Source organism: Epinephelus moara, chromosome 20 (genome assembly GCF_006386435.1).
Source record: "Epinephelus moara isolate mb chromosome 20, YSFRI_EMoa_1.0, whole genome shotgun sequence".
Lineage (NCBI taxonomy): Eukaryota > Metazoa > Chordata > Actinopteri > Perciformes > Serranidae > Epinephelus > Epinephelus moara.
Window position 1 is genome coordinate 33523428 of NC_065525.1, and position 22737 is coordinate 33546164.

The 22737-nt window shown below is 39.9% G+C and overlaps 1 protein-coding gene across 10 annotated transcripts in view; it reads left to right on the plus strand.

Annotated features, from left to right (window-relative positions):
* The window catches only part of ppip5k1b (diphosphoinositol pentakisphosphate kinase 1b), an 83575-nt gene that overhangs the window by 28624 nt on the left and 32214 nt on the right, over positions 1-22737 (plus strand). For 7 of the 10 annotated variants that reach the window (XR_007571805.1, XM_050072592.1, XM_050072591.1 and 4 more), the window contains exons 9-22: positions 837-958; positions 4237-4338; positions 4673-4759; positions 5892-5967; positions 6330-6439; positions 10348-10433; positions 11024-11149; positions 15029-15073; positions 16093-16214; positions 16766-16948; positions 17273-17414; positions 17674-17897; positions 20776-20903; positions 21053-21167. Coding sequence is in view for 9 of the 10 variants with exons in the window: in XM_050072592.1 (XP_049928549.1) it covers positions 837-958; positions 4237-4338; positions 4673-4759; positions 5892-5967; positions 6330-6439; positions 10348-10433; positions 11024-11149; positions 15029-15073; positions 16093-16214; positions 16766-16948; positions 17273-17414; positions 17674-17897; positions 20776-20903; positions 21053-21167 (1668 nt within the window). In the remaining variant the exon portion in view is untranslated. The remainder of the gene's footprint in view (positions 1-836; positions 959-4236; positions 4339-4672; positions 4760-5891; positions 5968-6329; positions 6440-10347; positions 10434-11023; positions 11150-15028; positions 15074-16092; positions 16215-16765; positions 16949-17272; positions 17415-17673; positions 17898-20775; positions 20904-21052; positions 21168-22737) is intronic. The other 3 variants (XM_050072600.1, XM_050072594.1, XM_050072599.1) reach the window with 1 other exon arrangement.

Sequence of the window (22737 nt, forward strand, 5' to 3'; positions counted from 1 at the left end):
AACAGAAGCTGCCAGAAGCATTTTTTCTGTTTCCATGAGAATTATTTATATCACACTGTACTGATCAGTGTTATACAGCGATGTAATCAACAAACATGAAAGAATAAAGAGGATCTCTGGTCCTGACTCCATTAACACCCATAACCACACTGAACTCCCAACAAACAAATAAAGACAACAACAGCATGAGGCACAGAAAATCAATAATTCATACAATCTTTTTATTGTAAGTACAGCTCTTAATATTACAACTCACAGTGTATCTCACAGTTTTCCCACAGGCACCTTGTTTTTAAAGATTCTGAGCTCAAATAGAAAATGTTCCCAGAAACAAACAAATACTTGCAGTAGCATTAAAAGCTTCATAAACACAAACCTGTGACTGAATAACAGTTACAGATAACACCACTCTGCAGCTTTATTTAGCTGCTGTTGATACATGGTGTGTTACAAGCAGAAATGTGATGTTTCGTTCTTGATTTTACAAAAAGAAAAAGTCAGTGTTTTCAAGTTTTTGGAATATCTGTGAAATAAGCGAGAGGTGCACATATAGATAATATCATAATATGTCACAAATAATGCGTATGCAAACATATTTTCTTGTGTTATTTAGGGAACAAGAAACAAAAAAACTTGAACTAAACTGAACTTTAGACCCCATCACTTCCAGCTCCTGTATCTGTGTTTTCTTTGTTTAATAATCATCATGTTACTCTTTTTGTCTAATAAAAAACAAACTGTAGTTGTGTTTAAAATATTTTCCTCTCCACATTGTAGCTCATATCTCTATGGCGATTGTAAATGTACTTTACCTCAATTTTGTCTGTGATTTTCAGCAAACAGTGTGTGGGTTCGACCTGCTCAGAGCAAACGGCCACTCCTATGTCTGTGACGTTAACGGCTTCAGCTTCGTCAAAAACTCCATGAAATACTATGACGACTGTGCCAAAGTCCTGGGGTAGGTGACATCAGCCTACATACTATTTATCCTGCTTTCATGAATTGTATTTTAGTCTATTTTTATCCTCTATTTTATTTACTCTTTCTAAAGGTTCTGTATGCAACATTTATTGGCATTAATATAGCAACAAACCACTATTTGCTACGTGATCATATAGTGGAGAAATGGCATCCTGAGCAGAGGATAAACACACTACCTCTCTGTGCTGTAATCCAAGTTTCTCAGTTCTTTGTTGTGGTAGCCAGTCGGGCTTCACATGCATGTTGGTGCATGTGTGTCTCTTAGCTCAACGTCGCCACCCTGCACTGCGCTTATACAACTTGTTAGAGCCATTTCCAGCAAGTCCTAGTCTTCTATTATTTTTTTGAGTCACTGTAATGCACCACCTGACCTGGCATCTTGGGAACCCTTAATTAAAGGCACATGTGCTGAATTATGTATGGAGCTTTGAAGACGCCATGGGGTTACAGTCTTCAACTGCAGCATTAGTTTTATTGTTTAATAAAGTCGTTTATCACCCCATTGATTTGAACTTCATTTTTGTAAAGGCCTGTTTATTTGGGGAACGTTTGTTTGGGGATTTTTGTTTTCCTTTTCTTTTTTTTAAATGCGGCAGTCGAGACAATCAGATCATAGCGTCATCTTGCAACTCTCTGTACATCCTGCAATTCAGTCAACTCTAAAACCAACAGGAACACCTTGGATCATCAAAGAGAGAGTAAAACTAAACCAAAGACAGTGAGTTCATCATATCTCCGGTTATGGCGTCTGTGGGCGGCAATTTTTGAACTTATTTGGAAGCTGTTACCACTGATAACATTGTGGAAGTGTAAAGCCTGCCTTCTGGTTTCCCCCAGGTTAACACGGTTAGCTCTGTAAGCATGGTTGCTGTTGTTAGGACTGTTAGCACTGTTAGCTGCTAGCCGCTGACTCAGCCTCCTTCATCTTGAGAGCAGTGTGCAGATAATCCCAGCTCAGATTCCAAATCATAGCTTTGAATGTCACATAGAGCTCCGTCAAATCCTGTTTATCCTTGTCTTTTTAAGATTTATTTTTATATTGCCTAGTGTTTCATTTATCATATCATCATTTCATGTAGTTTCTTAATGCGTTTTAAGCCTCTGTAAAACACTTTGAATTGCCTCATTGTTGAAAGGCACTGTACAAATAAACTTGTCTTACCTTACCTGTAACTATTCTGATATAAAACAAATTAAATTTTAATAGAATTCAGTAAAATAAAAAGTACAATTAGTCAATAAAGATGTCACAATAAAACTATGTACCAATAATAATGAAAGTAATGGACACCAGAATCTTTTCAGATCAGAGCCTTCAGAAAACACAATATATGTAAATATCAGCTCTGATTTATGAAAAACATGGTCATGTTATCAAGGCCAGTTCTGGTTTGTATAGTTACATTGCGATGAAGAAGCATTCTCTAAAGAAGCTGTTACCACATTACCTGATGTCTGTGACACTTTGAAGCCCTTAAAGTAAATGTTGTCCTTGAAGTTGTCATGTTGTAATTTATCCAGTGCTCTTGACAGGCTGTTGTCAGCTTTACATCTTAGTTTGTTTCTGATTTATCACCTCTTCTTCCAGGAGAAGTGAAACCGAAGCTTTACGACTAAAGACTCATAAATTTCAAAAATAGAAAGACACAGGAAATGCAGCTTCTCTCCAGTAACAGAAACAAGCATCAATGTGATTCCTCGAGCTGTGATGCTCAGGGAGCATACAGTAGTGTACGAAGACCTCGCGGGAAGAGGACGGCTGTGCAAACAGAAAATTGAAAGTAGTATTGAAGTATTATAAAATGATAGATATTTATTTTGATATTCTGTGGTTTGTACATGAATCAGCAGAAGCATCCTGAGGGCATCTTAGTATCTAGTTTGAGTTTAAGTGAAAGAACAAGCCTTGTGTTTGGTCCACATGATATATTTCAGGTAAAATCTGAGGCCTAAAACCTAAAATCAAGATATTAAAATAATTTAGTGTTTTACCTCTGTGATATTAGCTTTTCAGCATGATTCTAATGCTGTTAATAGGGCTTAACTATATATCTTTTTTCTTTTTTTAAAAATCATCATTACGAAGCCAACTTATGCAACAAACACATCGCGGAAGACGTTGATATTGTATTCAAGGTTTTTATATGCCTCTGTGCCGATGATAGCCATAGCTGGAGGGATAATGTATCAGGTTGTCTGTCCCATTCTCATGAACGCAATATCTCAAGAACATCTTGAAACACCTTCAGATTTGGCTCAAACATCCCCTTGAACACAATGATGAACTGGTTTGATTTTGGTGGTCAAAGGCTTGTCTGTCTCATTCTTGTTAACTTGATATATCAGGAACATCATGAGGAATTTTATTTAAAAATTTGGCACAAATATTCACCTGGACTCAACAATGAACTGATTACATTTTGATGGTCAAAGGTAAATGTTACTGTGACCTTGCATCCGTCGCATTCTAGTAAATACAATATCTCAAGAGCACCTTGAGGGAATTTCTTTAAAGTTGGCACAAAGTGATTAGAACTTGGTGGTTGAAGGTCAAAGGTCAAGGTCAGTGTGACCTCACAAATCATGTTTTTGGCCATAAGTCAAGTACTTTTATGCTAATTATGACAAAACTTTACACAGATGTCTAATAGGATATAATGATGAAGTGATGCCATTTTATATCCAAAAGGTCAAAGGTCAATTTCACTGTGACATCATAATGTTCTGCAAAAACACTTCTTTGGCCGTTACTCAACATCATATCTCAGGAACAGAAGACATTTGGTCAGATAGTGAATTGGTGACACTAATCTTGGGTGTCCACTAGGGTTGGGTACCGTTCATAATTGAACCGATGCGGTACCGGTATCTGGAATTCGGTACTGGTACCAAACAGTACCTTATTTCGGTACTTTTTAAAGTCTAAACTTCTCAGTTTCAACATTTTATTGAGAACATTTAGGAACAGTGCTGCACGTTAACTTTTGTCTGCACATTTTTTTTGTCGCCATTGTTGCTGAGTCTGAGGTGCTCCGCCTCCACCTCAGGTACCAAAATTTGGCACGATTCATTTTAAGTGAATCGGTACTCGGTAGTACCGACGTGAATCGGTACCAAGTACAAAAGTACAGAGTTTCGGTACCCAACCCTAGTGTCCACGTTGAAACTGTACTGGCTGTGCAGATCTTCTGTGTTTCCCTAGCTCTTAATGCTTAATGCCTTTAAGTCTGTTCTTACTTTTCTCTGCCTCACTAGGAACATGGTGATGAGGGAGTTAGCCCCTCAGTTCCACATCCCCTGGTCCATCCCCATGGAAGCTGAAGACATCCCTATTGTCCCAACAACCTCAGGAACCATGTACGTACTGAAAAACAAAGTTCTGTAAGGTGTTTAGGGTTCCTCGACAGCCTGGTCAGTGGGCTACTGTGCGTATGATATGACATACGATATATGAGATGATATGACCTTATACAGTACATCTTTGTAAAGTTTGTCTTTTGATAATAAACAGAAACAGCCTGAAAGTAAGTTTGAACTAAATGTTACAACCAAAATCAAATTCAAGTTTTGAAATGTATTATTTCACCATGGTCATCAGGCTTGGGTAAAGTCTTATTGTAAGATTGTCGCTGGAATAACAGAGTTTCTGCCGCATTTTAATTTCTCCTGTTTGCTTCTCCACCTTATTCAGGATGGAGCTGCGCTGCGTCATTGCCATCATCCGCCATGGAGATCGTACACCAAAGCAAAAGATGAAAATGGAGGTCCGACATCCTCTGTAAGTCTCTTGCCTTGAACAAATTTGCTGTCCTCACAAACTGCATTTACTCAGTTTATTATATTTTGGTCTGTGTAGTCTATGTAGTCATCTAATTTATAGAAAAGTGCTATTATGTACTTCAACATTAATTCAGGGTTCCTGCGCAAGTATGGAAAGTATGGAAAAGTATGGAAATAAATTTGATCAATTTCCAGGTATTAAAAAATGGAAAATGAAAAATAAAGTATGGAAAAATATTTATGTTTCCAGACTATTACCACTGTTCTAAAATACTGTTTTCTAAAAGTATTTCCAAAAATAATTTAATCAGTCCGGATCGTGTTTTATGCCGGACCAAGCACAGTTTGTGTGAGAGCAAACGTCTCAGAAAACATACCGCCCCTTTTACCTGATTGGTATGTCCAGTCCGCTGCCCCATGACCCTCCTCCAGCCCCCCAGGTATAAAGTTTCACTCCAACACTGCACCTTCAACAAGAAGAGTTTCACGTGGTTCACAGTGGGTAGATGCAGGTTTTTGGATGGATGGCTTGACAATACCGTACATAAATACTGGTTGGCCAAGGATTCCCAATTCACACACAGAGCTAGATGCAAGCTTTGTGTGAAATCGTTTGACATCACCAACAAGGCGATTCTGAGCCACATGAAAGGAAAAAACACTGACGTCTCGTTACTGCATCGCTTGCACCCAGAGTCCCAACCTTTTTGCCTCAGCCCAGACATTGAACTTACCTGAGTTTTTATTTGCATGCCATTATGGTACTTGGCTACTATCGCCCATTAAGAATAATTAAATATGATGTGAAATTTGATACACTGATATATTTACTCAGATGTCGCATATTCTCTGAAAAAAAACAACAAAAACAAACGCAGAGAAGTCTGGAAATTAGGGTATGGAAAAGTATGGAATTTTGAAATTCCAAATGTTGCCGTCTCATCTTGACCCTGCAGCAAATTTTAAGGGAATAAAAACAACCCAAACTGCCCCCAGCCTGTCTCTCTAAACCCACTTGTTCTTAGATGAATTAACATATCAAATACATTTGACTTCAAAGATGTTGCCCTCGTCCAATGTCACTGTATCTTTTATTAATCCTGTTGTTCTATTCTGTTTGTCTCACACAGATTCTTTGAGTTGTTTGAGAAGTACGGAGGCTACAAGTCAGGAAAGCTGAAGCTGAAGAAGCCAAAACAGCTACAAGTGAGTCAGACTGATTTTAATCTCTCAATCTTTTTTCCCACACTCCTTCTGTTTACTTCTGTTTATTTGGCAGATTATGACTGAATCCTTTTTACCACTAATAAAGGGTTTCAGAGGATACGGTTGTGTTTGCATACATCAAGCTTCAATTAGTATGCATCACAAACTGTAATTGTTTTGTTGTCTAAATATTGATACTGAGCTGTCTAAACCCACTCACACACTTCATTCATCCTGTATCCTCTTTTCATAATATATTTCTGAAGCTGTCAGTCTTGTCTTTGACGAGGTATTCAGTCAGAGGTTCCACAAACTATACTTTAAAGATAAGAGCCAAATTACAAATAACTGCCTCCTTCCAGGAAGTGCTGGACATTGCCCGCCTGCTGCTGGTCGAGCTGGGCCAGCACAACGACTGCGAGATTGAGGAGAAGAAATCTAAACTGGAGCAACTCAAGACTGTCCTGGAGATGTGAGTCACGTCTCACATCAAACACACACACATTGTCTCATAAACAAGCAAACAACACAACATCATCCTGTTTCCTGTCATCATCATTCATCAGCAGTCACCCACTCTCATCTGCGAGGCATGATGCAAAAACGTCATCTTTCGACACTCCACCAGGGTTCAGCCATCTTGTCTCGTACTCACAGACACATGTTGACCTTGATTCTTTCCCTCCCTCCTGAGTCTCTAACTCTTTGCTTTCCCCTTTCTTCCCTCCTCTGTCTGTCTTTTCTCCTGCCCACCCACCCATCCCTCCTTCCTTCCTTCTCTCCAAAAGGGAATCCAGCTTGAATGACTATCAGTACGCACCCTCTCCCTTCTCACTTTAAAGGATGAGGTTTTACCACCCTCCTTTTCTTTAGTTTACTTCGGCTGTGTGTACAGAACATTAGGAATACCTTTTCTCCCTCTGACACAGACCAAAGTGAATAAAGGTGAAAGCTAAGATTTCTTTTAAGTGTTTTCACCCTTTAAAATTGTCTGTGACAGGGCAGAATCAGGATAAAGAAGATAGTTTAGCAAGCTTGTGCAAGATTAGAACTTTGAGCCAATATTTGGAAGGTATTCCTAATGTTTTGTGCACTGAGTGAATAATTTTCATTAACATCCATTCATTTCTAGCCATTAACACTAGACACATGCACAGTCAAATGTCCCTGATGATTTTACTGTGTTCCTCTGTGTGTAAATCAGTGTGTGCTGTGCTACTTTGTGTGCATGCCGTCCTCGCCACATATCAACTGGACTCTAAATATCCTAATGTCTTCCTTCCTCCTCCCTCTTGGCCTCCATCAGCATTTACGCTAATTTGCTGGTGCTTCTCATATAGAGATTGGAATGACTGCAACGACAAAATAATGCGAAAGTCCTAGATTTTCATATTTGAAAGAAATACAAGGTTCAAAACAGCAGCAGAAAAAAATATTCTTATATATCTTGCAGAGTGAAAAGGTGTAATAAAAAAGTTGTAATTAGATGAAAAGGCAGGGCAGGGTTTGCAACACAGTCCATTGAAATGAGCTAAATTTATGGTGTTTTTACATATAGTTCTTTTTAAACAAACCAAACTCAGTCCTCTTAAAGTGCACCAAAAAGTGGACCAACAGAAAAGGGACCAAGTTCTTTTTGTGTTCACATTGTCAGTTCATTTGAAAGAGGACTCAGTTCTTTTTCTGGTCAACTTCAGCTCTGATGAGGCCTCAGTCCTCTTTCTGTTCACACCATAGCCTGAATATAATATATATTGACATTGTGTTGTTTTTACTTTGACGTGGCACTGCAGTGAGGTCATGAAGCCCCTCGCTTTCAGATGAACTTTAAATTGGAGGAAAACCTTAGTGTTTCTGTGCTGTAGACTATTGCTGTTTGATGTATTCTACATTCCACATCTGGAGACGTGCAGTATCTTCTGTGGACCAAACTACTCCTCAACCTGCGTCCTTGCAACTGTTACAGGCCGGCGTGGTTTTGTCTGTGTTTTTCAAGTGTCCCAGTGCAACAGCATGTGATGTAGAGGGTTAAATACAACGGCAAAGAGCAAAGCGAACCTGCAATGCTTTGTGTTCACAAGGCGCAGGTTGAGTGAACCTCACTGCAAACCGAACTCAGACCACCTCATGTTTCATCCCAGAGGGGTCTGAGTTCACATGTGTGCAAAAAAATCTCAGTCACTGCTGAAAAGGACCAAGTGTGAAAACACCGTTAAAGACACAGTTGTTAACTTATATAAAGATAATTTTGCCGTATTTGCTGAAACTGTCACTACTACATGAGACAGATAATCTCTGAAAAAAGCAGGTTCCTCCTTCCACTTCTTGTGACTCTAATGGTGTTTGCGAGAGTCTATTGTATGAAAACGATCACTCAGACCCGAGGAGTCTCTAACGCAGCTGTCAATCATGTCAATCACAGCTTGTGAACTGTGGTCAAACCAGGCAGCGCAGAGCAAATCAAGAATCTGTTACTGCATTGCCTTTATCTCGGTTCAGATGTCATCAGGAACATATTTTAGTGCACTGTTTAGCTGTAAAAGGAGAAAGGTTGCTCTGGTAGTCGGGCAATGCTTCATATCAGCTTGACTGTTTTCAACATGGAGGTCACAAACAATCTCATATTTAATTTAAGCTCGACTTAAAACCTGCAATAGCTGATTTTCTTTTGCCACTCGTTGGCAGTGGAAACAACACTATCATATTATCACCTTTCAGTTTGATATGGTTACCTCTTTACATATCAGGCAGATACAGAGCAGTGTTATCATTCATCTGGTGTCATGTTTCTGTCCATGTAAAATGTGGACAGCCATTTCCTTTTGAATTGTCCTATTCATTCCTAACTAAAGTTATTTAGGGTAAAATGCCTCCTCGACTGGCAAAAGCTGTGTGTATGAGAGAGTGAGTGTGTGTTAGTGATGCTGTAATCCCCACCTAATTTATACCAAGCCTTAATTCACCAAAGTGATGATGTTTCTTCTAAGTATGAGTTTTGACAGCTGTTCTGATTCTCTGGCTTCCTGCCTAGTTATTCACCCGGGTTCAGAGTCCATCATCATGTGGCTTTTTGAAGCGTCTGCTCAGCTGCTTGTCCTATTAGAGAACACTATGCGGTCATTAGTCTGCAGGATGTGCCAAATTCTTAGTAAGCACAGTGTGGAGGCTCATGATATGTGTCTGCGTGTGACTTTTTAAGAATAACAACAGGATTAAAACTGGCATTGATTTTCACCCTGCACCATTTTAAAAGCAGTCACGCACACACTCACACTTCGTCTCATTTGTTCTCACTCCCACACACACGTACACAACTGACATCAACCTTGAAGGTCCATTGGAGCCACTGAGCCTCTGATCCAATGTGCCTATTGAGTGACTGAATATCATTAAACCATTTGCTAATATTGGTACTTGGTTGTATGTATGATAGGAATGGGCATGCGTATTCGAGTACTCAAGTCCGTGATTGGAGTTCAGTATTTAACGTTCAACATATAGAGCAGGTATGTGCAAAGTCCAACCTGGGGACCAATTGAGACCTGTTTTAAACAGCCTGCAGCTTGTCTGTCAAAATTTACTCTGTGTGGCCCGACACTCAGTGTGGGTTGACCAAGGAAAATCACAACATTTTTTCTGTTCACCTCATGATCGTACAGTTTGTAGAGTGCACCAAGTAGAAACTATGCAGGTGGGACTAATGCGTTTTCAGAAACACAGTAAACAAGCAAACAGACGGTAACCGAACAGCATACCCACTAGGTATCAGACATTGCCACAGGAAAGAATCGCAACATCGTCAGTGAGGGCCACTGCTTTTCAAGATGGTGAAAAATCAAATACTGTTTTGCTGAAAAATGAAACAGGTGCGTTTGTCTCATTTATTTTAATAATAAAATGTAACAGGACTCTCAACTTTATTTTGGTTATTTTCTAAGGGGAGACTTTTTACACCTACTTCCAATAACAAAATGGTTTCATGTTTCAGTTATAGTAATAAAACCAACAATAAGCTTCTGTTTTCATTCCTTAAATGGTCATTCTGACTAATAATATAAATTCTGTGATACCGTAAAACCACAAGATTTTCTGAGACGGTTATCGTACCATGAAAATCTCATACCAGTGATTATTTAATATGAGTACTCGAATACAGAAATGACTTAAAATGCCCATCCCTAGCATATGATCAGTGTGTCATATTAGAAAAAGTTGTTGCCTTGTCCTCTCCAAGTTTTTGTTGGCATAGAGGTCAGATATGCTTAAGATGGGATAAATTCTTTCTGTGTATCTGCGTGTGCTTACTGTGTGTCCATCCATCTAATGTGCATATCAAAATATGCTGTGTCTGCTTTGTGTGTGTGTGTTCTGTCTCGCCAGGTACGGTCATTTCTCAGGTATCAACAGGAAAGTCCAGCTGACCTACCTGCGTAACGGCCAACCCAAAGCCTCGAGTGAAGAAGAAGGTACTAACACACTCACACACATAGTAGTCGTGTTCAGTATATTGTGTGGTGTTAAAACTGGAAGGTATACATTGCTATGCCTCTGTCCTGATTGACAGGTCACTGTAGGAGGGACTTGTCAATCACAAGGTGGCCATGCCTGAAATCGTACCCTGCATTATTGTCTATTTTACTCTACATGGGACCATCATTCACATAATGAACATGCTGCATTAAAGAAGATTTGAATGCAGCGATTGAGAGCATCAACTTATGAAAATTATGAAAATGTAATAAATCAAGCAAGAAGTAGGGTCATTACCTTATACACTTAAGGTCGGATTTGTTTTTGCAAGAGTGCAGGTTTAAGGCACTTCTGCATTGGCTTCACTTTTCAGATGCGGAGGCTAAGTGCACTTCTTTTGTACAGTCCATGGTCACCATGCAGAGCAGGTTCATCTAGCCATGCACAGCAGCCACTCACGAGAAAAAAATGTAGATATCGGATTAAAGTGTTTCCTTTTTTCTTTCAAACACTGCTGGTAAATAGACAGACAGATTGTTCTGTTCTGTGATTACTGATATGAATAACAAGACGCTGCTGTTTTCAGACTCTAAAAAGGACGGTCCATCTCTACTGCTGGTGTTGAAGTGGGGCGGCGAGCTGACGCCTGCAGGCCGGGTTCAGGCTGAGGAGCTGGGCAGGGCCTTCCGCTGCATGTACCCTGGAGGTCAAGGTACTCACTCGACTCACACTCACAGAAGCTTATAGATGTACTCATGAGGAATCCTTCTACTTTGGCTCGGATTTAAAGAGCGTTTTGTGTACACAAGGGAGCATACACATTACATGCACACACACACGCCTATAAGCAAAACCTGACATAGGTATTCACAAGTGCACAAACATTATCAAAGGCCAGTTCTTTTTAATAACACACTCAAGAGAGCAAATGATAACCATACAGCCTGGTCTGTCCTCCAACATGTACCTTTACTTTTAGAAGTTTATTTCCAGCTTCTCTTTTCAGTCACTTAAGAACTGCCATAAGTATACAGTGTCAACACTGCATAGCTGACACACAGCGTGTCAAAGGAAATCATACATCAGGTGGAGGTTATTTTAGAGTCAGCAAGCCAGATTTTCCAGCTTCTTGCAGCCACTGTGTCTTTTCTTGTACCATTCATTATTTGCTTTCAAAGATGTTTTAGACTTCTTGCCTTCACCTGTACACAATAAGAGATGGAGAATACACTGATACATTCAGAAAGGTCCTGATCTCAGGTCAAAATGAATACTTTAGTAACAGTATTTTTAGTCATTAAAGCTGTCACACACATTCTAGACACTATAAGTAAGGAATAATAAATGTTTGACTTTGTTTCTACAGCACCTTTCGAAGCAAAGTTACAAAGAGCTTTACATAGTTAAAACTGAAAATAAACATTTCAGTATGCAATGAAATAAAATCAGGCAATTACGACAAAGTTAAAGCGGAAATAAAATATCTAAAAGTACGCTCAAAGGGCGTCGGTGGATTAGTGGATAGAGCAGGCGCCCCATGTACAAGGCTGTTGCTGCAGCGGCCCGGGTTCGACCCCAGCCTGTGGCCCTTGACTGCATGTCATTCTCTCTCTCTCTCTCTCTCTCTCTCTCTCTCTCTCTCTCCCCCTTTCATGCTTAGCTGTCCTGTCCATTAAAGGTGAAAATGCCCAAAAAATATCTTTATAAAAAAAACAAAAAAAGTACGCTCACAACTAGTTTAATTAATTTTTTATTTTATGCCTCCATGAGGGATTTTTAGGACACTCTATTGGATTACTGCTCAGAACAAAACAGGAAGAGGCAGCTGATAGTTTATTACTACCTTAAAGCAGACTTGAAGCACAAAGACTATAGACAAATAAAAACATAGCGTCTGTAATGACTCATACAAATTGCAGAACAGCTATTGAAGCCTGTCTTGGACTAGAAAATCTGAAGTGGGAAATAAAATGGAGCCTGGATGGAGTCAGATGCAAACATACTACTAAATATGTGCTTCTTTTTTCTTCTAAATGGAACAATGGTTTTTTAAATCGCCACAAGACCCACATTATCTAGTACTTTATTTGCATTGGAAAAAAATCCTTTGGCTTTCCTCAGTGAACTAAGTAAACTAGATAGTTGATGGTTTCACAGAGTGGCATTCAAAGGAGTTTTTTGTTGACCTTGAAAACAGCAGCTGGCAAGACAGTCTCAACTCAAGGTCCTAAAAGTGCTCAGAATAAAGTTTGAACATTGTCACTTCCATTTCAACTGAGCAAACTCACACTTGCTGATTAAGACCATGTGGTAGCTGTGGAGGAAAAAACTTGATCTTACATGCATCACAAATCTCTCCTCAAAGGTTATGTCTCGATGCAGAAATGTCAATCTGAAATTTAAAACTAAATTCTCAACAATATGATCGCCTTTAACAATTTTGTGAGACCAGGCTGTACATTTCTTACGGCTAAATCAATTTGATGGTGAAACGGTATTTATGTCAAGGTGTATTTGATTAATGATATTTAAACGAGTAACTATACTCAGGCTGAAAACACTACTTGAGCTGCCATCTTGCTGTTGCTCCTTCTGTGTCTCCTGTGATTTTTGGGTGTGGTGCATGAGAAAAATACCACAGCAATGCTTTTTCTTCATGCAAAATTACTTGTGGAGTTGTTCTTAAATGCTTAAAAAGACACAGCACCTGTAACCCTGACTCTCTTAACCAGAGTAAATTACAGCGAGTAAGCAGACAGACCTGCCTATTACTTAAAGGTTTCTCTCTCTTTCTACCACTTTACAGAGCTTTTAACGAAGCAACACCTCTTTGTCATTTATGGATTACCCTTTTTACAGGCTTTACTTTTGCTTTTTGTTTTATAGTGCATGATAAACATCTCCCGCACTGCACAGAAAAACATCCTGAAGCAGAAATGAAAGCTACTGAAGCTGAGAACGGCTGTGCTTGCATTTGTTTTTTAATGCTGATATCTCACAATTACAGTTTAATCATTTCTTTATCTTGAGAAAATGGGCTTTGTCTTCTTGAAACGCAATTAGATCGTCAGCTCTAATAACGTAACTGCAGCAAACAAAACTACAGATTTATGCCTTGACTCTCTGTTCTGTGATAAGTCTCCCTGACAGTCATGACAGTGATCTTGAAGGCTGAAATCAGGTGTGATCAAATGATTGAGAAGCTAATTTTCAAGAGAAAACATGCGTTCAGGAACTCATTTTTGCTGAGGGGTGCTGCGCAGTACAAATATGTGCACATGACAAAAGATTGGTGCCAGCTGCAGATCACTGGTTGAGACCAGCAAACAACAAAACTGGTTGTTTTTAGCGAGACATTGGCATAGTTTCCAGCAGGGATCATGCCAACAAAACTGGGTGTTTTTTATCAAAACACTGGCGGTGTTTCAAGCGGTGATTGTGCCACCAAAACAAGTGGCATTTCCAGCCGAGATTTTGTCACCTAAAGTGGGTATTCTAAGCCAAAAAATGATCTTTTCCTAAACATAACCAAGTGGTTTTTGTAGCTAAACCTAACCACATTAATCACAGCACTATTAAAAAAATTAGTTTTAACATATTCGCTACATAATGAGGTAAAATATTAGATATCTGTGGTTTGCAGAAACACACAGTTTCAAACATATATTCTCGGCATTGGGTTTAGAAGCTACAGTAAAACCGCTTAGACATACTTAAATCGATGGATCCATTAGTCCAAAGACAGCGCTCTCTCATCTCAGACACAACTTGTCTCTGGACCTCATGTGCCAAAATGTCTTATGTTTCATTTTGAATGGTGGCTGACATTCAGTTGTTTGTTCGCCTCATGTCTGCTCACAACCCCTGGACAACTCATGCTTGTTGTCCACTCCCCCATTAGCTTTGATCATTGCTGTGTCCCCGCAGTAGAAGTCTCTCACGTCCAACATATTTTCTGGAACTGTCCAGGCAAAATTTCTGGTCATTCTCAGCCTGTTAAGCCTGTTCAACCTTACGTGACGACGTGACAACCTCAGATCGGAGGAATTAATTGAATTTGTACATTTTAAACATCTTATTTCCATTTGTTTTCTGACAGTCAGCTCATGATTTGCTTTATAGAATTTAAAACAAATGTCCAGACAGCACAGGACTTGTGGTAAAATAGCGAACTATTTCCAGACTGTTTTGTTCCATCCCTTGTCAATAAGGGCTGCTGCAGCGCACTCGGCACCCACCCTCCTGTGCCCTTGCGAGAAAACGAAAGTCGTTTTCTTGTGATAAATGATCTCGTTATCTCAAGAAATCTGCCTTTTGTTTTCTCAAAGATTGACAGATATTGTTTGCACGAGAGAAAAAGCTTTGTTAACTTGTTATCTTGAGCTAACGGCATTAAAAAAATAACTGCAAGCACGGCCACTTTCAGCCTCCGTAGAAAGCAGATGCAATAGTCGCTTTTGTTGCTTCTTTTTAATAAAAAGAAGTTCTATTTTCTCAGCCCAGTCACTGTTTTCTTACTTCTTTCTCCAAGTTTTGTCTATTAACTCTGCTCTTCTCTTCTTACCTGTTGTTGCTCTGTGTAAACTACTAGCCGGTAACCACCGGTCCCTTGGCTGTGAGTCCCCTATTGACTGTGGTAAGAGAAGGGTTTGCTGGACATCACCGCTCTCCCACGCCTCTCTCATCCTGCGCATTTGTCGCTCCGTCCACTAACGTGCTCTGATCTCTCCTCTCATCTCATTGTGATTTTGTTTCATTTCACCTGCCGACTAGTCCTGTTTGTCACCCGTTGAGATTGCTGTGGGTTGTTTAGTGTCGTCATTGAGGTAATCCAGTGCAGCAAATGTTGCTTCGGTCACACATACATACACATGCAGCTGAAGTGACTGCAGTTTGCTGTTGTAAGCTAACGCGGATCATCTCACACTAATCCTACTGCTTTTTTTTTCATGAGTTTTTGGGATGTTTTTTTCTTTGTTGCTGTTTGATGAAAGCCAGTCTACTTCAGCCTGGATTACAGCCTAGGACAGTCCCCAACATGTCCCAGACCTTTGTTGTCACATAAAGCATGATAGGTAAAGGTAGTCAACAGTGTGACATCAGAGTATTTGGCTGTACACGAGAGAAAAATGCATGAACCCTCAGTGTGATTTGATCTGTAATGCTGGTATGCATCTACAGCTACATTAATTTAAACATATTTAGCATGCTAAAATATTTTTATTGTCTCTCAACGAGAAGGTAATCCAAAGTATTTGATCTCGTCTCCAGGGGAGCTGTCTTCAATAATTTTTGGGTTTACTTGACATTTGTTCACTTCACTTTCACTTCATTTTATTTATAGCTCAAAACCACACAGTTTAAGTTCACATTTGAGTGAAATGAGCCAAGTCAAAAGTTTATGAAGCATTTTTCATTTGAACTGAAAGTGATGTTGCTCCTGCACAGGTGCTGTGTGTCGCCTGTGTGCCAATATTTAATGGAAATCTGCGGTACTTTTGGGTGCAATCAACTCACTGTTATTTTTTTCTCTTGTCTTCCAACCACCTATCTGACTCAGGTGTTTCTTAATTGAGAAATTTAATTTACAGTATATTTCAATGCTGCAACCAGGCCAGTTAACCATGATGCCCCCCTCTGTGTACAATCTTCCAGGTGACTACGCCGGGTTTCCAGGCTGTGGCCTCCTGCGCCTGCACAGCACTTACCGCCACGACCTGAAGATCTACGCCTCTGACGAAGGCAGGGTGCAGATGACAGCTGCTGCTTTCGCAAAGGTAACTCTGCCTCCATCTGTAAGAGTATATCTGATGTATAAGTGTTACTTAAAGTGATACTTTGCAGATTTTCAGCCAGGTCTGTGTCGCTGGGTGTGGGGGGTTTGTACAGATGAACGCTGTTAAGGCATCCCCTGTGCTGGCAGTGTTTACACTGAGAACCTGGAACAAGCACATTGTACAGGCTCAGGTCAACTAACAAAATAATACAATTCTTTTTCATGTCAGTCCTCTACTCGATTCATCTAGTAATTGTTTGAACTTAACCTGAGAGAATATAAAATGGGATTTGAGAAGTTGTGCAAAATATAAAAATGTTCATAATCTAAGATCTTTAAACACTTGTAGTCTGGCTGTTGTCTGTTTATAACTCAAAAACTTATTTTAAGAAGCTGCAGATCTACAATAAGAAAAATTTTAAGATGGTTTAAAAATTCTTCGAGGGGAAAAATGAGCTTAAACAAATCAAGTTTACTCTTCACTAATGAAGAGTGAATTAAATAGGAATGCTACAGAATCGCTTCACTCTAAGTTCTCTGGTTTCCCTGCAGGGTCTGCTGGCTCTAGAGGGGGAGCTGACTCCGATCCTGGTTCAGATGGTGAAGAGTGCCAACATGAACGGACTGCTGGACAGCGACAGTGACTCTCTGACTGACTGCCAACAGAAGGTGAAGGCCAGGCTGCATGAAATCATGCAGAAGGGCCAGGAGTTCACACCGGAGGACTATGAGAAGGTGTGTGGCAAACCTGAGATGGTAAAGTGTCAATATAAAAATGACTTAGTTTGATAAGGTGGACGTGCTTCTCAGGTGCTTTACAAAGAATTGTGTAAATATTTTTATGCAAGCCTCTTTTCCATTGTAACCTGCTGATGTGATATCGCTTGTGGAAAACAGAACGGTACTCAAAGTGGCTGAAGTCATAAGCTGGATGACTGAAGTGAAACATGCAAAAAAACAAAAAGTTCCCATGCATGTATTGCCGTTTAAGTTTTTCAAGTTCTTTCTGACTACTTTCATGTGATCTTTTAACATGTTATGTGTTCCCATTTGTTCCAGTTGGCACCGACTGGCAGCCCATCACTGGTGAACTCAATGAAGGTCATACAGGATCCAGTCAAAACCTGTGACAAGGTGTACGCCCTCATCCAGAGTCTCAATTCACAGATCCGCAAGAGGCTGGAGGACCCAAAGTCTGCAGGTAGTGTGAACCTGCTGAACCTGAATACAGAAAAAAACAATAATGAGCTGCATATGGAGAAAAAAATGATCCAAATGTTTAACTTTAAAGCCGAGACATTTGGTTTAGTTTATAGACTTTTGTCTGCATGAATCAGGCGGAAGCAGAAAAGGTTAAAATGTGCACATGTATTGAAATGTCAAGTACATTTTCAGAGACAATTACCTTTTTAACATTTAGACTGAGATTAGTCATCCTGTGATTTTTTTTTTTCCCTCAGACCTGCAGCTTTACCACAGTGAGACGTTGGAGCTGATGCTGCAGCGCTGGTCCAAACTGGAGAGAGACTTTCGCATGAAGAACGGCCGCTACGACATCAGCAAGATCCCGGACATCTACGACTGTATCAAATATGACTCGCAGCACAACGCCTCGCTTGGACTGGAGGACACGATGGAGCTGTTCAGACTGTCCCGCGCCCTGGCTGACATAGTCATACCACAGGTTAAAGGCCTCATTAAGCTGCGTAGCACATTCAAGGTTCTCTCAGGCTCTGACGAGAGGATAGCATGCTCTAACTTTGCTCACATAACTCATTAGTGCTGAAGTCTTTTATAATATTTGAATCAAGCGATAAGCCATTTGAGGTTCACAGTGATTATTATGACGGCTAAGGGGCGTTGTAATGCACGACACGGAGTGAAGTTTACTTTTATAAAATGTTTATTCCATAGCCCTGGCGATGTTTCATAAAATAAACATACAGTAACAAAAAAATCCAATAATTTATTGATAACAAAGAATCATTCGTCCGCCAAGCGACTACGTTTTTCAGCGACATTTAGCAGAATATTTGCCAAGAGGTGGCGTGTCCACTAATTGGAAAATCTCTGTCTGATCCCTGGGCGGCCCCCCGAGTCACAGGTGGCACCTTATATGGTAGCTTTGGCCACCACTGTGTGAATGGGTGAATGAGATAAGTCGTATGAAAGTGCTTTGAGTGGTCGAAAAACTAGAAGGGCACTGTACAAGTCCATTTACCATTTTACTTGTTCGCAATGTAGCTTTCATTACAGTGTAGCCTAGGCTGACCAAACGTCCTCTTTTGCCCGGACATGTCCACTTTTTCCGTCCTGTCCGGGGCGTCCGGGGGATGTTTATAAATTGATGATAATGTCCGGTTTTCCTTTCCGAACCCGACAGTCATTCTGTTTTCTTATGTCCGAAACCGAACCGAGCCCGACATTTTTTAATTACTAAAGCACTGAGTTTGTGTCACACAGTGGTTACAGGCTATTTAACAGGCTGGGCATGCGCCGTGGGTGCTCCGCGGAGAGGGAGACCTCCGTGTTTGAGACGGGAGCCGGCGAGGGGAGAGGGAGAAATATAACAAAATAAGATAAAATAGGGAAAACCTGTCTCCCTCTTTTATTTTATTTTCAGCGTTTAATCAAGGCAGAGGTGGGCGGCAGAGAGGTAGGAACAAACAGCCAATGTGTGTGTGTTCTGTTCAGGTGTTGTCACGTAAATAACAGTGCCCAAGCAATAAACAGGACAGCCAATGGGATTTTATTTATTTATACACTACATTTTCACTGAAAGCTGACCGAATCCGACCCCGAATACAATTTATACATTTTTGACCGAACCCGGCCCGACCCGTCGGGTAGGCCTACCGTCGGGTACCGTCGGGCTCAGATCGGGTAGCCACACTCTAGTGTGTGCATATCTAAATTTCTGTCTTTGAGAGATATTATTTTGTAATATAACTGAATTTTCTATCCATACATATAAACTTTAAATATATTAAAATTATAAGGCATCTTTGAGTAAACTGCGAGTATCATTTAAGGAGGCTATCTCGTGGCCGGGCCGAGTGTCCTCTTTTTTGGAAATCAAAATATGGTCACCCTAGTGTAGCCCAGTTACTAGAGTAGAAATAATATCACTAACAACTGACAAATAGCCGGAGAAAAGTGGACATAATAGGCCACAAATAAAAAAAAAAGCAAGCTAGCTAAGGTTACATCAGTAACTTACCATAGATCTTTACTTTAGTTTGTGTGATTTGGATGGAGATAAAAGGCTGGTGGATTGGCCGACAGCAAAGACAGGTTTGTTTCCAACAAAGGGATTAGAGATGGCTGATCAAACATAAATCTGAGTAGGCCCTCTTTGTTTCTTTCACTGCATCTTTGTGCTTTCTGTGTGTTCATTGACTCACTGAGTTGGTTACTTTGACCATCCTCATCCTGGTGGATGATAAAAGATACAGGCTTCATTTATTTATTTAACCTTTATTTAACCAGGAAGTCCCATTGAGATTGAACATCTCTTTTACAAGAGAGACCTGACCAAGGTAGCAGCCAATCAAAACACATTTAAAACGCATACAACATATAATATAGAAATCCACAATAAAACAACAACTATTCAAACATAGTGGCTTCTCAAACACATTTCTCTGTCACCACATTGTTTATGAAGCCCTTTAATTCATCAGTGGATGTAAGTGTTGCTAATTTTTAGATCTTTTTGAAGAGTGTTCCATGTCCAAGATGCAGAGTAGGAGAATGCAGCTTTCCCCAGATCTGTTAATACCCGGGGTACAGTTCAGTTGATGGTTTCCCTCTTTAGCTCTTTGTCCCATATGACAACAAGTGACTGATGTCTTCAGTAACACTTATATTATAATGCGCTCACAGCTGTGTGTTTATAGAGTATTTTACAAAGGCTTTGAATGTGGCTCATTGAGTCATAATCAAATACTGGAAATTTCAGTTTTGTTCAGTTGAATTTACTGTAAGAATTGTATTCCAGAGAGGAAAAGTCAGAGAGTTAAATGATGTAATTAAATCATCTGGAGGAGTCAGAGAATGTCAGGTATGTTAACAAATGACTTGTACCGGCAGGCATCTCGCAGATAATTTCACACTTTTATTACACTGAGTGGAGGTGATGAAACCAACAATTTTTCCCTTTGAGCATAAAATCAAACTATATTGATCCCTGTGGCGAGATTAAAACGTTGCACCAAGAAGAAGATAGAATGACTCAGAATACTCGATATAGTTTGCCATAAAAAAACGCCATAAACAGTGAAACACTGTAACAGTTAAAAGTTTAAAAAGCAAGTTAATTCAGGAAGCGTGACAGCGTAATTTTAAATCACAGATAACCCATTTTTATATTAAGGCCTCCGTGCATGAATGTGTCACTTCTTATCTGTGCTCACCCTGATGTCCAGTGAGTTTTCCTGCCTCCTGCCCCAAAATGTGCTGCGATAAGACTTCATCTCCTCATGACCAAGAATAAGTAGATTAAAAATAAGTGGATGAAAGTGCTCAAACGTCTTTTTTTCACTTCGTATCATCCATATCAGGAGTACGGCATCAGCAAAGCAGAGAAACTGGACATTGCTCAGGCTTACTGTGTTCCTCTGATGAAGAAAATCCAGCTGGACCTGCAGAGGACCCACGAGGACGAGGCTGTCAACAAGCTGCACCCCCTGTGAGAATACAAGCCGCCGCTGAAGCGCACACAAACATGTTTACATGTATATAGGGGAAGCACATATATACAGTGTGTGTTTGTGTATGTTTATGGAAGTCACTGATGACTGATGAGCTCTGTGTCGTCTCTTGTCCCCTTGTGTTTAGATATTCCCGTGGTGTGATGTCTCCTGGTCGTCACGTCCGCACACGCCTGTACTTCACAAGCGAGAGCCACGTTCACTCCCTGCTGAGCGTCTTCCGCTACGGAGGACTGCTGGATGTATGTCTGGTTTTTATTTCACATACGTTTCATTTTCATTTTTATCATCTCTGACCTTTTTGTTTTAGTAGTAATTATGGTGTTCATTCTCTCTGTGCCAGAATAAGAGTAGATCTAGAAATGAATGCAAGCAGGTAAACGTCCATATCAGATGGAGATACTTTTTGGAGTTTGGTGGGTATAAAGAATTTATCAGCAGAGGTCTGCTGGATGGGATTATGAATAGACTTTAGGCCTAGTCCTTCTCAAAAAATAATCTTCTCCACACAAGTGCTGTCAAGAGCGTGCCAAACCAACTGGCACAGATATAACTGGCAGGGCCTGTGTCATGGGAGTGTTGGATTATGTAGAAGTGACCTCTGTAGTGCATTCTGATGCCTCTGTTCCTCAACATAGTGGAAGAACAACTGTACATTTATGTGTACACATGTAACAAAGGAGAAAGTGGCGCGCACTCTGCTGTCATAAGCCCAAAACTCTCCAAAACCTTTTAGCATCTTTATCCTGGACGAAGGGCCAAAATGCAGAGAAAGCACCCTCAACGGCTCCATAAAGAGATTTTACAAAACTCTGGACCCATGTTTAAACTATGCGAATAGTCTACCTGGCCTGGAACAATGAACTTATACCTCTACAGGTGGTCTATCCCAGTGGTTCCCAACTGGTCCAGCTGCGGGCCCCAGATTTCCTGTATGTATGAGTTCAAGGTCCACACAGTAATATATTCAATGTCATACTTGTGTTTGGACATACCATCAAGCTGGTTTGCTGTCTCTTGTCAAGTAGCTGTCTGTCAATCACTCACTTTACAGCAGGAAATGGCACTTAAAAATAAAAGCTCTGTGCCAGAAATTAAACATAAAGTGTGTTTTTTACAAACTTGACACATTTACGAGTCACTTATGGTCCTTTCAGAGTGGACTTGCGACCCACTTTTGGACCACGACCCACCAGTTGGTAACCACTGCTCTGTCTTACATGTACTTAAATAAACTATGAAACATGTTTATTATTAATTTTTTTCTGTTTTGTTTTGTAACCTGTCCGTTTCTCTTTGTTTTCCTTCCACTTCTCTCTATATTTCTGTACAGATTCGTCATTTGTGATTTTAGCTGTTAATGTCCTGTCTGATAAATGGAAAAAATCTCTATAAATAAAGTGTTAAAAAACAGAAAAAGAAATGTAGAGAAAAAGCTACATTTCAAAAACTAGGACAAGGCCTTAACCAACAAATGTTCTCTTCTCGTAAAATTTCATTACAATTTTCCCTTAATGATCAGGAGGAGACACTCAGGAAATTTTTTCAGCTATTATTTTATTAATGAGTTGCTTTAGGTTGCTGTTAGGTTGTACGCACAACTTATTCTTAAGCGATGAACTGGGCAATGATTCAGTGTATTATAGTGAAATTTAAAAAAAAAAAAAATCTCTTACAGTTTTGCTTTGTGTAATGTGCAACTGCCTTTCTCAAACATATTTTCCAAATTATGATGTATATATAATGGGGAAAAATCATATTCATATAAATATATTGATGTTGCTGCATTGCCTCAACCTAGTGATTAACATA